A 15,670-nucleotide genomic window follows, 5' to 3' on the forward strand; every position below is an offset into this window, starting at 1 on the left:
ATGCATGTATGCTTGTGTGTGTGTGTGTGTGTGTGTGTGTGTGTGTGTGTGTGTGTGTGTGTGTGTGTGTGTGTGTGTGTGTGTGTGTGTGTGTGTGTGTGTGTGTGTGTGTGTGTGTGTGTGTGTATATATATATATATATATTTCTACCTCATTTTCTTATTGTATTGTAATATAAGTATTATTATTGCTTATCTTTGCACACGCTGTTTGATGCACATTTTCCTCTACTCGCACTCATCTTGTGTGTTTTTTAAGAGCTGACGTAACATGAATTTCTCCACTGTGAGATCAATAAAGTCTTATATTTGGACAAAAACAATAAAGTCTATCAGTTTGAACATTAAATATCTTGTGTTTGTGGTGTATTCAACTGAATATAGGTTGAAGAGGATTTGCAAATCGTATTCTGTTTTCATTTACATTTTACACAATGTCCTGACTTCACTGGAATTGGGGTTGGATTTGTTCCATTAAAAGAATGTAAAAACATTGTTTTACATAGATCCTTGTCATTTGATATTTTATTAATTTATAAACAACAGAAAAGGGGCTTACATTTTGATGTGCTGGTCCTTTGACATCAGCAGTCCAACACAAACTTGAAATAGGAGTCCAAAACTGTTCTCAGTCAACTTGGAAAAACAGGTAGTTCAAAAATAATTTTGACGATGTAGCTCATGAGGCCGTGCACTGACTTCTCAAACTTCCAAAAAAAGACTTCAGCAAAGAATCACATCAGAAATTAGTCCAGCTTTTCATCCTCTTCATCTTAACAGCTCTTCATGCCTCCAGATGGCTTACAGCGTAGTGGATTTTTTTTTTTTTTTTTGTTCTTGTTGTTTGCGTGTGTGTGTGTTAGAAGAATTAGCACCATCAATTAGCTCTTTCAAATCGTCATCCGTCAGCAAAACAAACTCTGCCACGTTTAATTAAACACCGCCCCCACTAGTGGGCGTGGTTCACAGCATGCAATGGTACAAAACGTATGGAACCAAACTTGTATGCTAAATGGAACGCAACACAAATGGGATGAATAATCCATGTCACGTGATTTACAAAGCACCAATCAAATGATAAGGATCCACTCAGCCATTATATAAAAGCTAATACCTGTATTAGATAAAGACCCCCCAATTGTCATTGTATAGTTCGCACTCTGGCTGTGCGCAACTGAACTCGATACTTGTTCTCTTCACAAATTACTAAAAGCTAACATTTCAGGTAGTTCTGGACCTATTTTCCAAGAAAAGCAAGTAGTTTGTTGTTTATGAAAATACAACTTATAACAGAGAGCTGGTACATTTGACAGCAGTTGTACTCCAACTGTATGACTGACATGACAAAAATCCTACTTTGGGATAAGAATTAGCATTAGCTCACAGATGTTCCATAGAAAATACACACTTGAAGATTCAAGTAAATATTCTCTGGCATACAACCCATTCACTAGAAGCAAACACTGTCGGCTCCTGTGACGCTAAACAAGACAATCAGTAAAATTTTCATGGGAAACTCATCTTAATACATACAGACGAGAGCGCGTCTCACGTTTTGAGCTAGTGTGTTTTTTGCCCACATGAGTGCCACACTTTGGTTCTCGCATTTTGAAATTGTCCTTCATTATGAAATCTGGTTATTCAGTTGTCCAGGGTATTTCTCAAACCTCCTCTCTGCCTCCTCGCTGAGAGCATCACCTGTTCACAGTTACAAAGCAAAAGAGAAATTATATACCAACTGCAAGATTGCATGAGTGGGGCACAGTTTTAGTGCTTTTTACTGCTCACCAATATGACAGTTATGGAACCAGATACGATGCCCGTCGTATTTGCAGTTACATTTCATAGCGTTGTTGGTGAAGTCGCTCTCAGATACTTCGTAGTTTGGATTGATCACAACCTGAAATGTGAGAATTATGAACTAGCTGGTGTTGACTTGGTGGTGGCAGATGCATTTGTAAAGGGTTATTCAAACAGTTCATTCATCCGGACAGTTTTTTGTATGTTTAAGCCACACGTGCTGCTTCTCACCTGCATAATGTAGTTTCCAGGTTTGACATCTGTGATGTCGATCCACTGGCAGTCAATGTCATGACGGTACAAGTCCCAGCAGCCCACAGTGATACCCTGCTCTCCAAAGTTGGCACATTCATACCGTTTAGAAACACCTGGGTGACACAAATGACATGACAGGCAGTCAGGGTCGACCTGCTCCTGGGAATGATCCCTGGGGCCTTTGGGGCAAACGTTGTTTTTGATGCAGGCAAAGCGGGCAGCCGCCCGGGGCGCATTTTTTTCATGACACACAGGAGGTGGCACAAACACTTAAGAAAAATAATCATCATCTGCACCACAAAGTGGTGATCATATCACTGTGTGGGGGCACACCCTCCGTGCAGCTGTAGGCACCCCTGCTTGCTGAGCTGCACAGAACAGAACCACTGTAAAGGTTCAGGGGTTGTCTCCTGTGTTGTCCCATGGGACAGGCGCTCCCCTCCCCTACGCTCTGCTCCGCTTTGACTCCGGAAGGAGCATCGTGCAGTGCTCCTGTTTCTCCGCTGTTCCTGCTGTCTGGTGGCAAAATCCACTTAGGACGCAGCACAGAACCAGAACTCTGTGCCCAGAACAGGCATTTGAAAGCGAAAAGACAGAGTGTAAGAACAGGTTTAAATTCCCCAGAGAGGACAAACCGCCCACTCATGGAAAAAAGTTTGCAAAAGGAGAGCCTGCTTATTGAGGGTTTAGAAATTGAGCAGCATTCACATTTCTAGCTGAAGTGACTTGGATCTGACCTTTTTGTATGCCTTTGTGATGCAGTGTACACTTTAAAAAAATTACAACATACAGTATACGTATGTACTTAATCTAATTTTTGTGAACCCTCACCACATAAACTGGTTGTTTAAGAAAATATATAGCTAATTTAACCAAATCTACAATTAATTGTATTTTACAGTATATTCTGTTCCAACAACCGAGGTATGTTGGACCAGTTTACAGAACCAGATTAAGTGAATATAGCAGAGTGAGAATGTGCCAAATCAAATTATTTGATGTGAGATTTGGGCTCCTTACTGTTTTATGAGCTGTCTGAACATCTCAAGTTTAATTTATGCATTTTTCCTTGGTGTATGTGCTGAGAGATCAGATTCAGTTCTGATTTCATTCTGCTTTCTGTGTCATCACTGGAGATATGACTCCTGTGAGATCAGATATGGTTCACTTACAAACAGAAGAAAAAAAAAAAGATTCAGGAACAGATATCACAAGGACTCAGAAATGGATGTACTTTCATCAGAAATTGTAACCAGGGCCAGAAGGAAAGTCAGAATCACTAGCATCTATAACAGGTGTCTGTCTTCATAAGTCAGAAATGTTATAGAGAAATCTATAAATCTAAGATTGATCCACACAGTCAAACAAGATGATCCTTTGGTGCTACACCACAGCCAATATGACTGACAAATGACAACAGATAGAAATAAGTCATAAAATGGTGAGACCACTTTACCTTCACCTTTAAAAATGCCAAACTGTTTTAGGTGGTTTTACAAACATCAAGCTAAATGTTGAGACACATATGCACCTTCATAAATGAGCTAATTGTTCCTCCCTGAAAGACAGATTAATAGAGCGTCTAATGACAGACATTTAGCATGTGAGGGCGTGTTTATTCAAATATATAATTCATGGATGTTTTGTACAAGAGTTATATTGTAGCCTGCAGTCTTTTGATGTCAATTTCAATTGCAATTTCAGGGGCACTTCTAAAATATTTAAAATAATAATAAAATAAGAAAAAAAATGGCGGTTTGTGCACAATTCTGTCTGGGTTTTTTTGGGGGGGGGGGGGGCTTGGAGGGGGTCTCGCCCGGAGTGTAGAACCACCAGTGCTGTGGGGTGGGGTTGAATCACTTCAGCAATGAAGCCCTATCCTACAAATGCAACAAAGACAAACAGAAGAGGTGTTGGGGCATGTTCTCTGGTGGTTATAGGCACATGCATGTGGTTATGGATCTGGCTGTCTGGGTCGTGGCATATGTTGATCAGAGTGTTCCTGGCTGCCATATCTTGCTACCCTTACATTTTAGTCCCTGGCTAGTCTTCAAATATCTTTTGGGGTGGTGCAGGGTTGTGGTATTTAGGCAGACCTGGGGGTTGGTTGGGAGTGGTTGTTGCTGTGGTTTGCTGGGAAACCGGTCGATGCACTTTCTGGGCAGTATAGGTTGCCCTACAGATGGCTGGTAAACTTGATGAAATGGGTGTATTCCTTCAATCCTACACCTTGAATTGGGGCGAGCCCAACCCTAGTAGTAGGGGATGCCCTCCTGTCATCTCCTGTGTGGTGGCTTCAGTCTTGTAGGGCCAGATGGTGTTTGGAGTGGTTGTCTTGCCATGTTCAGATGGATGGATTTTGAGGCCTGTCTGTTGTCATGGTTGTCTTCTGCCCACAGGACTATCAGCTCCTGTATACAGCCCAGTTGGGTGTGCTTCTCACTAGGTGTAGCTGGTCTGAGTTCTCCTAGAGATATGGAGTGCCTCGAGTTGCCTGTTGTCTCACTGCACGTGTCCCCAATATCTGTGATGGTATGGGGGTGTGTTAGTGCCCATGGCATGGACAACTTACACATCAGTGATGGCACCATCAATGCTGAAAGGTACATCCAGGATTTGGAGCAACACATGCTGCCATCCAAGCAATGTCTTTTTCAGGGATGTCCCTGCTTATTTCAGCAAGACAATGCCAAGCCACATTCTGCACATGTTACAACAGCGTGGCTTTGTAGTAAAAGAATGTGGGTACTAGACTGGTCTGTGTGCAGTCCAGACCTGTCACCCATTGAAAATGTGTGGCACATTATGAAGCGCAAAATGCGACAACGGAGACCCTGGACTGTTGAACAACTGAAGTCGTACATCAAGCAAGAATGAGAAAGAATTCCACCTACAAATCTTCTACAATTAGTGTCCTCAGTTCCCAAATGCTTATTGAGTGTTGTTAGAAGGAAAGGTGATGTAACACAGTGGTAAACATACCACTGTCCCAGCTTTTTTGAAACATGTTGCAGGCATCCATTTCAAAATGAGCAAATATTTGCACAAAAACAATAAAGTCTATCAGTTTGAACATTAAATATCTTGTCTTTGTGGTGTATTCAACTGAATATAGGTTGAAGAGGATTTGTATTCTGTTTTTATTTACATTTTGCACAACATCCCAACTTCATTGGAATTGGAGTTGTACATTGATTTTGTTTTTTTTAATACACACAGAAACTCTCATGTAGACCAGGTCACTCACACAGACTCGATATGCTTTCTGTCTCACTGCAAACTCTGCATTCTCCTCTATCATCACAGTCGTATAGACAGTGGTGGGCACAGTTCTGCTAATCTGCTAACCGCTAATTATTAAAGATAATGTTTTCATTATCAGATTAGCTTTTCAGATAACTTTAAAAACCATCATCGGACCAATTATCTTCCGATAAGTTTTGGTCCGATAATTTTTAGACCGCTAACATTTTTGTAGATGTAGCTTTTTGTAGTAGATGTGTAGTTCTATCCTCTGTAAACAGAAGAGAGCTGGTTCTAGAAGAAACTGCTCTATCCTCTGCAGACAAAGGAGAACTGGTCATAGAAAAGAGAAAAAAAAGCTAATTTCTTTTGACCCCATACTGATACGCTACCAATATCACCCAAGTCATCCAGAGGCATACAGTTTTAACTTATGGTTAAAATGTTAGCCAAACTAATTTCGGACAAGTTATTTCAATTAACATCACGTCTAAAGTTTTATAAAGTGAAAACATCAAATATATGTTTTAGTTTTAAAGTAATGCACTAATTTTGAAGGTTTTAGTGTGGACATGCTGTGTCCAGGTGCATTATGGATAATCTCAGTACATTCACGACAGAAGAAATGCATTTGAGATACTCTGATCAGGCTCCACATGGACAACAGCATTACACTCTTTGTATATTATGCCTAAAACGCTTGTGAATATATTATTTGGGTTTATAGATGTTGTTATTGTATTTGTTTTATGTAAAAATGCCAGAAGAAGTCCAGGATGCTTCTACAAAAGCTGAAAAGTCTGTTAAATTGTGATTCAGGTCGTGTGATATAACCAGCATCAAAATGCATAGAACACTGCCATCTACTGGCGACCGGTTATATCACAGTGTTGTCAACTGCAGGATTTTAAAATTATCTGTAGGTTTCCAAAACCTGAGAGACCACACACGTGGAGATAAAAAAAAAAATCATAGATCTGACAGGTGTAGTTGTATAGTGTGTGGTGTCAGCCACATGGTAAAAACACACACAAACAGATTTCACACATGAACATTCCCAGGTCAGACAACTCGCTTTCTGATTGGCTGCATGTCACATTTAGCTCCTCACGTCCTTCTTAACACACCACACACGGCGGGAATATCTGATAACATTATATTTAGCGTCATCAAGGGGCGTCCTTAAGATTGCTGGAAGGGGAAGATCGGGTCCGATATCGGCGTAATTATTTTGCCACGTGAACTAGGCTTGATGTTATGACACCTCACAGAGCAACTAATTGATCCATTATGACACCTCATGGAGCGACTGATTGATCTGTTATGACACCACACCAAGCGCTAACCGATTGGATGTTATGAGTGACTGATTGATCTGTTATGACACCGCACCAAGCCGCTAACCGATCAGATGTTGTGACGCCTCACAGAGTGATTGATTGATGCGTTATGACACCGCACCGAACATGTTTTCACTATTATTTGATTTCTTTGTGCGACTGACATCGTTATTCAAGCATTCAAAAGGCGATTCCTATCGCCACACAACTCCAACCACACACAAGAAAGTTTTTTGACAGTTCTTGTTATTGAAAGAAACCTCGTCTCCCTAACCGGATAGAGTTGTGATGTCATCACGCGTGTGCTTAGGTGCTGTCTAGCAGGATCATGAAAATTTCTTTGTTTTTTTATACAAATGAAAAAATGACATATTTTACAAAAGCACATTTATTTGTAAACACCAACACATGTTACATTGATTCACTTGTGTTGGTTTTATATAGAATGAATGAATCAACCAATCAGTATGAGCGGAGGCTTAGTTTACCCATAATCCCTTTGGGCATCTGTGTGTTAACGTTCAAATCTTCAGAATTAGTGCATTATTTTAAAATTAACAGATATGTGTTATATATCACTTTGTACATTTTAAGAGTTGCAAGACCTCTACCTCATCGCTGGACCACTGTATCCTGTCAGGGTAAATGACACTTCCCTACAGGAGGGGGCAGAGCGCACAAAGACAGAAGTGCTGACTCATTGGCTGTTTGGTTTTGTGATCGCCATTGGTTCTATTAGAAGCTTTGGCAGTGTTTAAACTCAAAATCAGCTTCTTATAGCTGAGAGTGTATGAGAGGCAAAATTTTAAGTTATTGGTTATCTGTAGCTTCCGATAAGTTTTTAGGCAGTTGATCGGTTTAGCGTTATAAAAGACAACTTTTCAGTTAGCTGATTACCAGTTAACGAAGCTAAGTTTTTGGTTAGCTGTGCCCACCACTGCGTATAGGGCAGTAAGCTCTAATATTTTTGGTGTCGTTTGTGTTTCTGGTGCTGTTGTGGTCGCCAAGTTTGGCTCTGTTTTTTTCACAGTTTTTTTTTAAATAGATTTCCTCCAAAATATATTTGAGAAACATGTTCGTTCCAGTTCCTCCCACGTTCTTTGACTGATTCCACCGAACGAATTACGCATGACAATTGACCGCACAAAGGTGCAGTCATATGTAAATTAAATGTTATTTTGGCAAAAGTGATAGAAATTGGGGTCTAAGGTCAAAATTCTGACTTTCAGTATATGTAGGTGGGTTCTGGTATTGCCCAAGCGAGATCAAATTTACCAATGGTCAATCATTGGTGTAAGGTAATTGACATTAAAGGTCAAAATTTGAGTTGTTCAATCTGATTTGCACCAAACTTAGCAAACGTGAAGGTTTATTCAAGCTTACCAGGGTCATGTCCATTACTGTTTGTTGTTCTACTCCTCCCAGGTCCTTTTGCTGATTTCTACCAAACTTAAGGTTGACCTCAACATTGCCCTTAAAGAATTCATTATGGCAAAGGTCAAGGTAAAAAATAAAATAAAAACTAGATTTTTCTAGTCGGGTTGGACAAAATGTGGCCGGCACTGCAGTGAATTCTAGATGTGCCCTGGCAAGGTCAGCCAGAGGTCAATCATTTGGGTGAAGGTCAAGGACATTAGGGTCAAATATCAGATTGCAGTAGCCCTTAATATCTTCATGCCCACATTCATTCATTCATTCATTTATTCACAGCAGAATCCACCATCAAGCCTCCCAAACAAATAAAAAATGGTGTGATGTGTGAAACCAAACTCACCTTCATGACAGTCTGTGTCCTCCAGACAGAAACTGGCTTTATGACCCTCGGCCACTTTGGTGCCGTTGGCATTCAGCAGATCATAATTTGTGAAAACATTCATGCTGTGGTAGTGACTATATGACACAGAGCACATGTGGTCATGAATAACACAAATCATAATCTCACATTTTGAAAGTCAACATGGCATCTATTTTTACATTAAGGAGCCTGATGACATCAAGCTACGGCTAAAAATGAGATGTGTGACAAAGGCAACATGGAGCAGGGCAGCGATATCTGAGGCTTGACTGAAGATGGATTAGCTTTGTTTTCTCACAATATATCATCTTGTTTATAAGTGAAAGTATGAAGTAAAACATGTGAGACTTCAGTGAAGATTGTCAACACAAGGAAGGATAAGGTTGGAATTTTGATCCAAAAAGTTAGTAAACTCTGATGTTTAACTATGATACAGTAAATGCAAAGATGCTTGTATAACACGGTCTGTTGGAATGTACAAAATAAGTAAATAAATAAAATGTTTACCATCATGTAACAGTCACTAAATATGTACTGCAACGCCTTCTTTAAACACTCACTTTCATTTCTTGTGTCCCGTGTATGCTGTTCTCTACAGTCAGCACAAACATCTGTTCTGAGCTCCTTCATTCTCTACACATCATGCATGGGATGAGGCTGAAGACATTTTGGATGCTATACTACGTCCACACTTCATCTGACTGTGGCAGATGGATGTTAATTTCAAGGGGTGAGGATGGACAGATTGTCTGGCTTGGTGGTTGCCATCCAGGACCCACAGCAGTTCTGCCAAACACGGCACCAGTGCCTGCTTCCCAGACGTGACTTGATATTATACAAAGGAGTTTGTGTTGCAGATTTAATTTATGGATCCATAAATGTGTGGCGATAATGAGTGTAACAAGAATTTTAATATTTTCACCTTTACAATTTGACTTTCTCTGCTGTAAAGATGCAATCCAGGAACACTGCAAAAACAAACTACAAAAACAGTTAGACAATGCAACGCACACTCGACTCCCACTAGTCTGCATACCGCGCAAACAGATCCACAGAGGACGCCATCGCCATAGCTCCGCACAATATGTTGAGTCACCTGGAACAACAGCAGAGCTACACTGGGGTGCTCTATGTGGATTACAGCTCGACATGCAACATGATCATCCTGGAGATTCTGACCACCAAGATGGACCCCCCGCTTTAACATGTACCTGGATCAAGGACTTTCTGACCAACAGACCCCAGACTGTGAGGCTTGCCTCCCACCTTTCCTCCACACTGAGGCACAGGGCTGAGCCCCCTCCTGTACGGCCTCTACATCTACGACTGCAGTCCGGCCCCAGAAACAACATCATCGTCAAATTTGCTGACGACGTCACAGTGGTCGGACTGATCTCAAAGGGACACGAGGCAGCCTACAGAAAGGAGGTCCAGAAGTTAATGACCTGGTGTTCAGACAACAACCTGGCACTGAACACCAAAAAAAACAAAAAACAAAGGAGATCATCGTGGACTTCAGGAGGAACAGAACTGACCCACCCCCACTCTACATCAATGGCGAGTGTGTGGAGAGGGTCCACACATTCAGGTTCCTGGGAGGCCAGATCTCTGATGACCTCTCCTGGACAGACAACATCTCAGCTGTCATAAAGAAGGCCCAGCAGTGTCTACACTTCCTAAGAGTCCTCAGGAAAGACAGTCCCCTCTATGACGGACATCTACACCACCCGGTGCTTCAGCAGAGCTCAGAACATCATCAAGGACAGTTCACATTCCGACTCCCAGCTTTTGACCTGGTAGGCACAAACAGGTGCATCAAAGCAAAGACAAACAGACTGAAAAACAGCTTCTTTCCGAGAGCCATCACCACCCTGAACTCTCACATGCAACAACCCCAGCCGTCAAAGTACAGTGTGCAATATACAACCCCAATTCCAATGAAGTTGGGACGTTGTGTAAAATGTAAATAAAAACAGAATACAATGATTTGCAAATCCTCTTCAACCTATATTCAACTGAATACACAATAAAGACAAGACATTTAATTTCAAACTGATAGACTTTATTGTTTTTGTGCAAATATTTGCTCATTTTGAAATGGATGCCTGCAACACATTTCAAAAAAGTTGGGACAGTGGTATGTTTACCACTGTGTTACATCACTTTTCCTTCTAACAACACTCAATAAGCATTTGGGAACTGAGGACACTAATTGTTGAAGCTTTGTAGGTGGAATTCTTCCCATTCTTGCTTGATGTACGACTTCAGTTGTTCAACAGTCCAGGGTCTCCGTTGTTGTATTTTTTGGCTTCATAATGTGCCACACATTTTCAATGGGCGACAGGTCTGGACTGCAGGCAGGCTGGTCTAGTACCCACACTACGAAGCCACGCTGTTGTAACACGTGCAGAATGTGGCTTGGCATTGTCTTGCTGAAATAAGCAGGGACATCCCTGAAAAAGACGTTGCTTGGATGGCAGCATGTGTTGCACCAAAACCTGGATGTACCTTTCAGCATTGATGGTGCCATCACAGATGTGTAAGTTGCCCATGCCATGGGCACCAACACACCCCCATACCATCACAGATACTGGCTGTTGAACTTTGCGCTGGTAACAATCTGGATGATCTTTTTCCTCTTTTGTCCAGAGGACACAATGTCCATGATTTCCAAAAACAAATTGAAATGTGGACTCCTCAGAAGGCAGCGGCATTTCTGGATATTGTTGATGTATGGCTTTCGCTTTGCATGGTAGAGTTTTAACTTGCACTTGTAGCGACGAACTGTGTTAACTGACAATGGTTTTCTGAAGTGTTCCTGAGACCACGCAGTAAGATCCTTTACACAATGATGTCGGTTTTTAATGCAGTGCTGCCTGAGGGATCAAAGGTCACGGGCATTCAATGTTGGTTTTTGGCCTTGCCGCTTATGTGTAGAAAGTTCTCCAGATTCTCTGAATCTTCTGATTATATTATGGACTGTAGATGTTGGAATCCCTTAAATTCCATCTTTGCTCCATCTTTGCTTGTGAATGGCTGAGCCTTTTGGGGATGCTCCTTTCATACCCAATCATGACACTTACCTGTTTCCAATTAACCTGTTCACCTGTGGAATGTTCCAAACAGGTGTTATTTGAGCATTCATGAACTTTCCCAATCTTTTGTCACCCCTGCCCCAGCTTTTTTGAAACTGTTGTTGCAGGCATCCATTTCAAAATGAGCAAATATTTGCACAAAAACAATAAAGTCTATCAGTTTGAACATTAAATATCTTGTCTTTGTGGTGTATTCAATTGAATATAGGTTGAAGAGGATTTGCAAATCATTGTATTCTGATTTTATTTACATTTTATTTTGGTAGATTTTATTGGTTTTATCTTTTGTATGCTGTATGTATTTATTTATTTATCTTGCACATTTTAGTTATTTTTATTGTTAATTTTCTTATTTTTAATTTATTTCTTGACTATTGGGGTTTTATCTATCGTGATTCTACTGTATGTGCAGCACTTTGGAACATTTTTGTTGTTAAAGGTGCTATGCTAAATAAAGTGGATTGGATATATAAGGGTCTATATTATAATAGCCAAGTGGCCCAGTCTGTGTGCATGCGTATGGCTTCGATCACACAAAAACTGGGGAGAGCTGACATTTGCCGTTTGGTATGCTTATGTATTTTGGGTCAGGGATGAATGCTGTGAAAACGGAAAGTTAATATTTTTGGAGAAATTAGCAATTTTAGCTAACCCGTAAACAATGGACATTGTGCTGCAATGGGAGTTCAGGGTTTTGAGGTTTTAAATGTTGTTATTGTGGTTCATGTTAGTTTAGCAGTGTTGTTAGTGTTACTGATTTATTGTGTTTTTGTAGTTGAATAGTAAGTTTAGTTAAGTGTTATGTTGCTGTTACCATGAGTGAGTTAAAGTGGAACAGAAATGCTTTTTGATCATTTGTTGTTTGTTGTTGTTGCATTTCTTGTTAAAAATTAAGTGTTATTCATACACTTGCAGAATGCTTGAGCACAGCGTAGATACTATTATTTGAATCAAATTTGCTGATAAATTGACATGTAAATCACCACTGGCTGAAGTCAGTGGAGGACACGTCCGGTTGACATCACTGGTTGGAGTCTCCTCTGCTGGGGACAAGTGCAGTTTACTGAGCTCGCTCATTGAAGTTCTATTAGTCTCGTCAAGAAACAGGTGGAATATGCCGGAAAGCTGCTCATGTTGGAAAAGCCACAAACGGAGGAACAAGGCAACCAATATTTCCTTCATAAAGAAGTGGTTTTGGTTATTCTTGTCACTTTGTCCGTGACATTTGGTTGATAAACAGGTGTATGTTTCTTGACCGTACCTGTGTTGTCTGAGGACACGGACGACACTTAACACACACTACTCACGCACAGAGATGTGTACACACACCACTGACTTCATGAATGAAACTCGGTCAATAAAGGATAATAGTGTAAAAAATATAATATATATATTTACATAAATCTTTCGTAATGTTTTAGGAGCCGCACTATGCTGAAAACAGCAGCAGCTCGGTTCAGCCCAGCAACGCAGCTTAACAGCACAGATCTGTGTAACTTTCAACATTAATATTTGGGAATGTGTAGGTTTCAGAGTAAGTGTAATACTAAGTAAGTGTAATACTTCCCATTGAAAATGCATTAACATCTGGTAATTTTGCCCTGTTAGGAGGCGTCCTGTCGCTGTCCATAAAGGGACGTTCACATTTAGTGGACAGCATTGGGAGTGTGGACTCTAGTAGTCATATATAACCTCTTTGTTGGTTCCACTGGCAGGGAATCTCAGAACGAGGCTCATCTTCCCCCAACCAGTGACGTCACCCGCCTGAACTACATAAATGGCAGCAGCCGGTCGATGTCAAAGCCTCTCAGACCATGACTAAAACAAGGTTTTCTGTAGATGTTTTGTGGTCTTTAGTGTTTCCGGAACTATCAAAAGAATGCAATTTTTTTTGTGTTTATTCATGCTATAAATAAGCTGTGGGTGTTTCTGTGCCCCTTTAAGTCTCATGTTGGAACCATGAGTGAAATATGTAGTGCAGGGGTGGCCAAGTTCAGTCCTCGAGAGCCACATTCCTGACACTCTTAGTTGTCTCCCTGCTCCAACACACCTGAATCCAATGAAAGACTCGTTAGCAGACTTTTAATGAGCCTTTCATTGGATTCAGGTGTGTTGGAGCAGGGAGACAACTAAGAGTGTCAGGAATGTGGCTCTCAAGAACCGAACTTAGCCACCCCTGATGTAGTGGTTTAAATGTCTTCCACCACCATCTTTTTTTTTTTGTCAAATTAAAAGCACCTGCTTACTACAGCTATGTGTGCGTGCATCTTCGATCACAGACAAACTGTAGACAGTTGACATTTGCCGTTTGGTGTGCTTATGTATTTTGGGTCAAGAATGAATGCTGCCAAAACGAAATGGTGATAGGACTAATATTTTTGGAGAAGCTACAGATACTAACTAACAACACTGAACAATGGATGTTGCTAACTACATTCTGGACTCACGCACATTCCAGTAGAGGGCTGTAAATCATCTTTATATTAAAAGCGTGAGTGTGGTGAGTGATTTTATTTAGTAAGTTCAATGTAAGTACATCATATAATTGTAAATACATTAAAAATATATGGATGACACAAAAGTGAAAACACTTATTTCCACTGTAGTCCATTTAAAAATCAAATGACTAAATAGAAGTAAAAATAAAATAACATAATAATTAGTGTGTATATATAACAAGAACCTAAACAATTTAGAAATACATTAAGACAGGTAATTAACATTAAAAATGACATAATTAACAGGAAATAAAAGGGGTGAGTTCCTCTTTTAATAATTGTTGAGGTCAAAGGTTCTAAAAACATTCTGGACTCACACACCATTTCAACTAATTATACGAAGTCTATTAGACAATAAACCGACCCTTTTATTTATTTTTTTTTAACTATATGGATTTGAATGACGTGCGATTCCACCAGTCATGCTTGAACCCTCGTGCGCATTCGTGAGTTTTTTCACGCGTGTCGGTGACGTCATTTCCCTGTGGGCAGGCCTTGAGTGAGATGTGGTCCCGCCCTCTCGGCTGAATTCCTTTGTTTCACACGCTGCTCGAGACGGCGCGCGTTGCTTTATCAAAAATTTTTCTGGACCTGTGAGGAATATCCGAGTGGATACTATTCGAGAAATTAAGCTGGTTTTCAGTGAAAAGTTTAACGGCTGATGAGAGATTATGGGGTATTTCTGTCGCTTTAAGGACTTCCCACAGAGCGGGACGTCCTGCAGCGCTTCCAGGCGCCGTCGTCGGCTTGTTTCGACCTGAAAACATCCTAATTTAAGGCTTAATTCACCCAGGACGTCGTGAGAGAACAGAGAAGATTCAGAAGAGGCCGGCATGGGGACTTTATGCGGACATTCCACTGTTTAAGGACATTTTTAATGAAAGAAGTGCGCACAAATTCGCCGAGTCGGCGAATCTGTGTGCGCCGCGACAGGAAAAACACCTCCGTGTTGAAAACCATTTGTAAAATTCAGGCGGCTTTTGATGGCTTTCAACAAGTGAGTAACTGAGAAATTGTTTAACAGCTTGAGCATGTTCCAACTTGCCCCTTAAGGTTTCCAACGGAGGTGTTTTTCCTGTCGCGACCCCCCGCGGACGGGTCCGGCCCGACATGCGACTCTGCCCGCACGTTCTTTCATTACAAAATGTCCGTTAACAATGGAATGTCCGAATAAACTCCTCATGCCGACTTCTTCTGAAAGTTCTCTGTTTTCTGAAAGTTCTCTGTTCTCTGACGACTTTCTGGGTCAACAGAGCCAGAAATGTGGAAGTTTTCAACTTGAAACAGCGAGACGCTGCCGCCTCGAAGCGCAGATCGCCTTCAGGCGTCGTGGGCCGTCCTTACGGCGACACTACCAGACCAAAATCTCTCATCAGCCGTTAAAATTTTTACCGAAAACCAGCTGAATTTATTGAATGGTGTCCACTCAGTTGTGCCTTAGAGTTTTGAAAAAATTTTGATCAAACAAAGCAGCAGTCTCTGTGCCATTCATAAACAATGAAAAAAACGACGAGACGATGGGCAGTCCTTAAAGCAACAGTAACACTCCATAATCTCTCATCAGCCGTTAAAATTTTCACCGAAAACTGTCTAAATTTCTCGAATGGTGTCCACTTGGATGTGCCTCACAGTTTCTGAAAAAATT

The 15,670-nt window shown here is 40.9% G+C and overlaps 1 protein-coding gene across 2 annotated transcripts in view; it reads right to left on the reverse strand.

Moving 5' to 3' along the window:
* Positions 1-815: 815 nt before the first annotated feature.
* loxl3b (lysyl oxidase-like 3b) overlaps positions 816-15,670 on the reverse strand; it is an 84,384-nt gene continuing 69,529 nt past the window's right edge. For both annotated transcript variants that reach the window (XM_034160023.1, XM_034160024.1), the window contains 4 exons: positions 8,412-8,527; positions 2,031-2,167; positions 1,788-1,899; positions 816-1,697 (listed from right to left, as the gene is read on the reverse strand). In XM_034160023.1, the coding sequence (XP_034015914.1) occupies positions 1,624-1,697; positions 1,788-1,899; positions 2,031-2,167; positions 8,412-8,527 (439 nt within the window). In that variant the 3' untranslated portion in view covers positions 816-1,623. The remainder of the gene's footprint in view (positions 1,698-1,787; positions 1,900-2,030; positions 2,168-8,411; positions 8,528-15,670) is intronic.

Source organism: Thalassophryne amazonica, chromosome 19 (genome assembly GCF_902500255.1).
Source record: "Thalassophryne amazonica chromosome 19, fThaAma1.1, whole genome shotgun sequence".
In the NCBI taxonomy this organism is placed as follows: Eukaryota; Metazoa; Chordata; class Actinopteri; order Batrachoidiformes; family Batrachoididae; genus Thalassophryne; species Thalassophryne amazonica.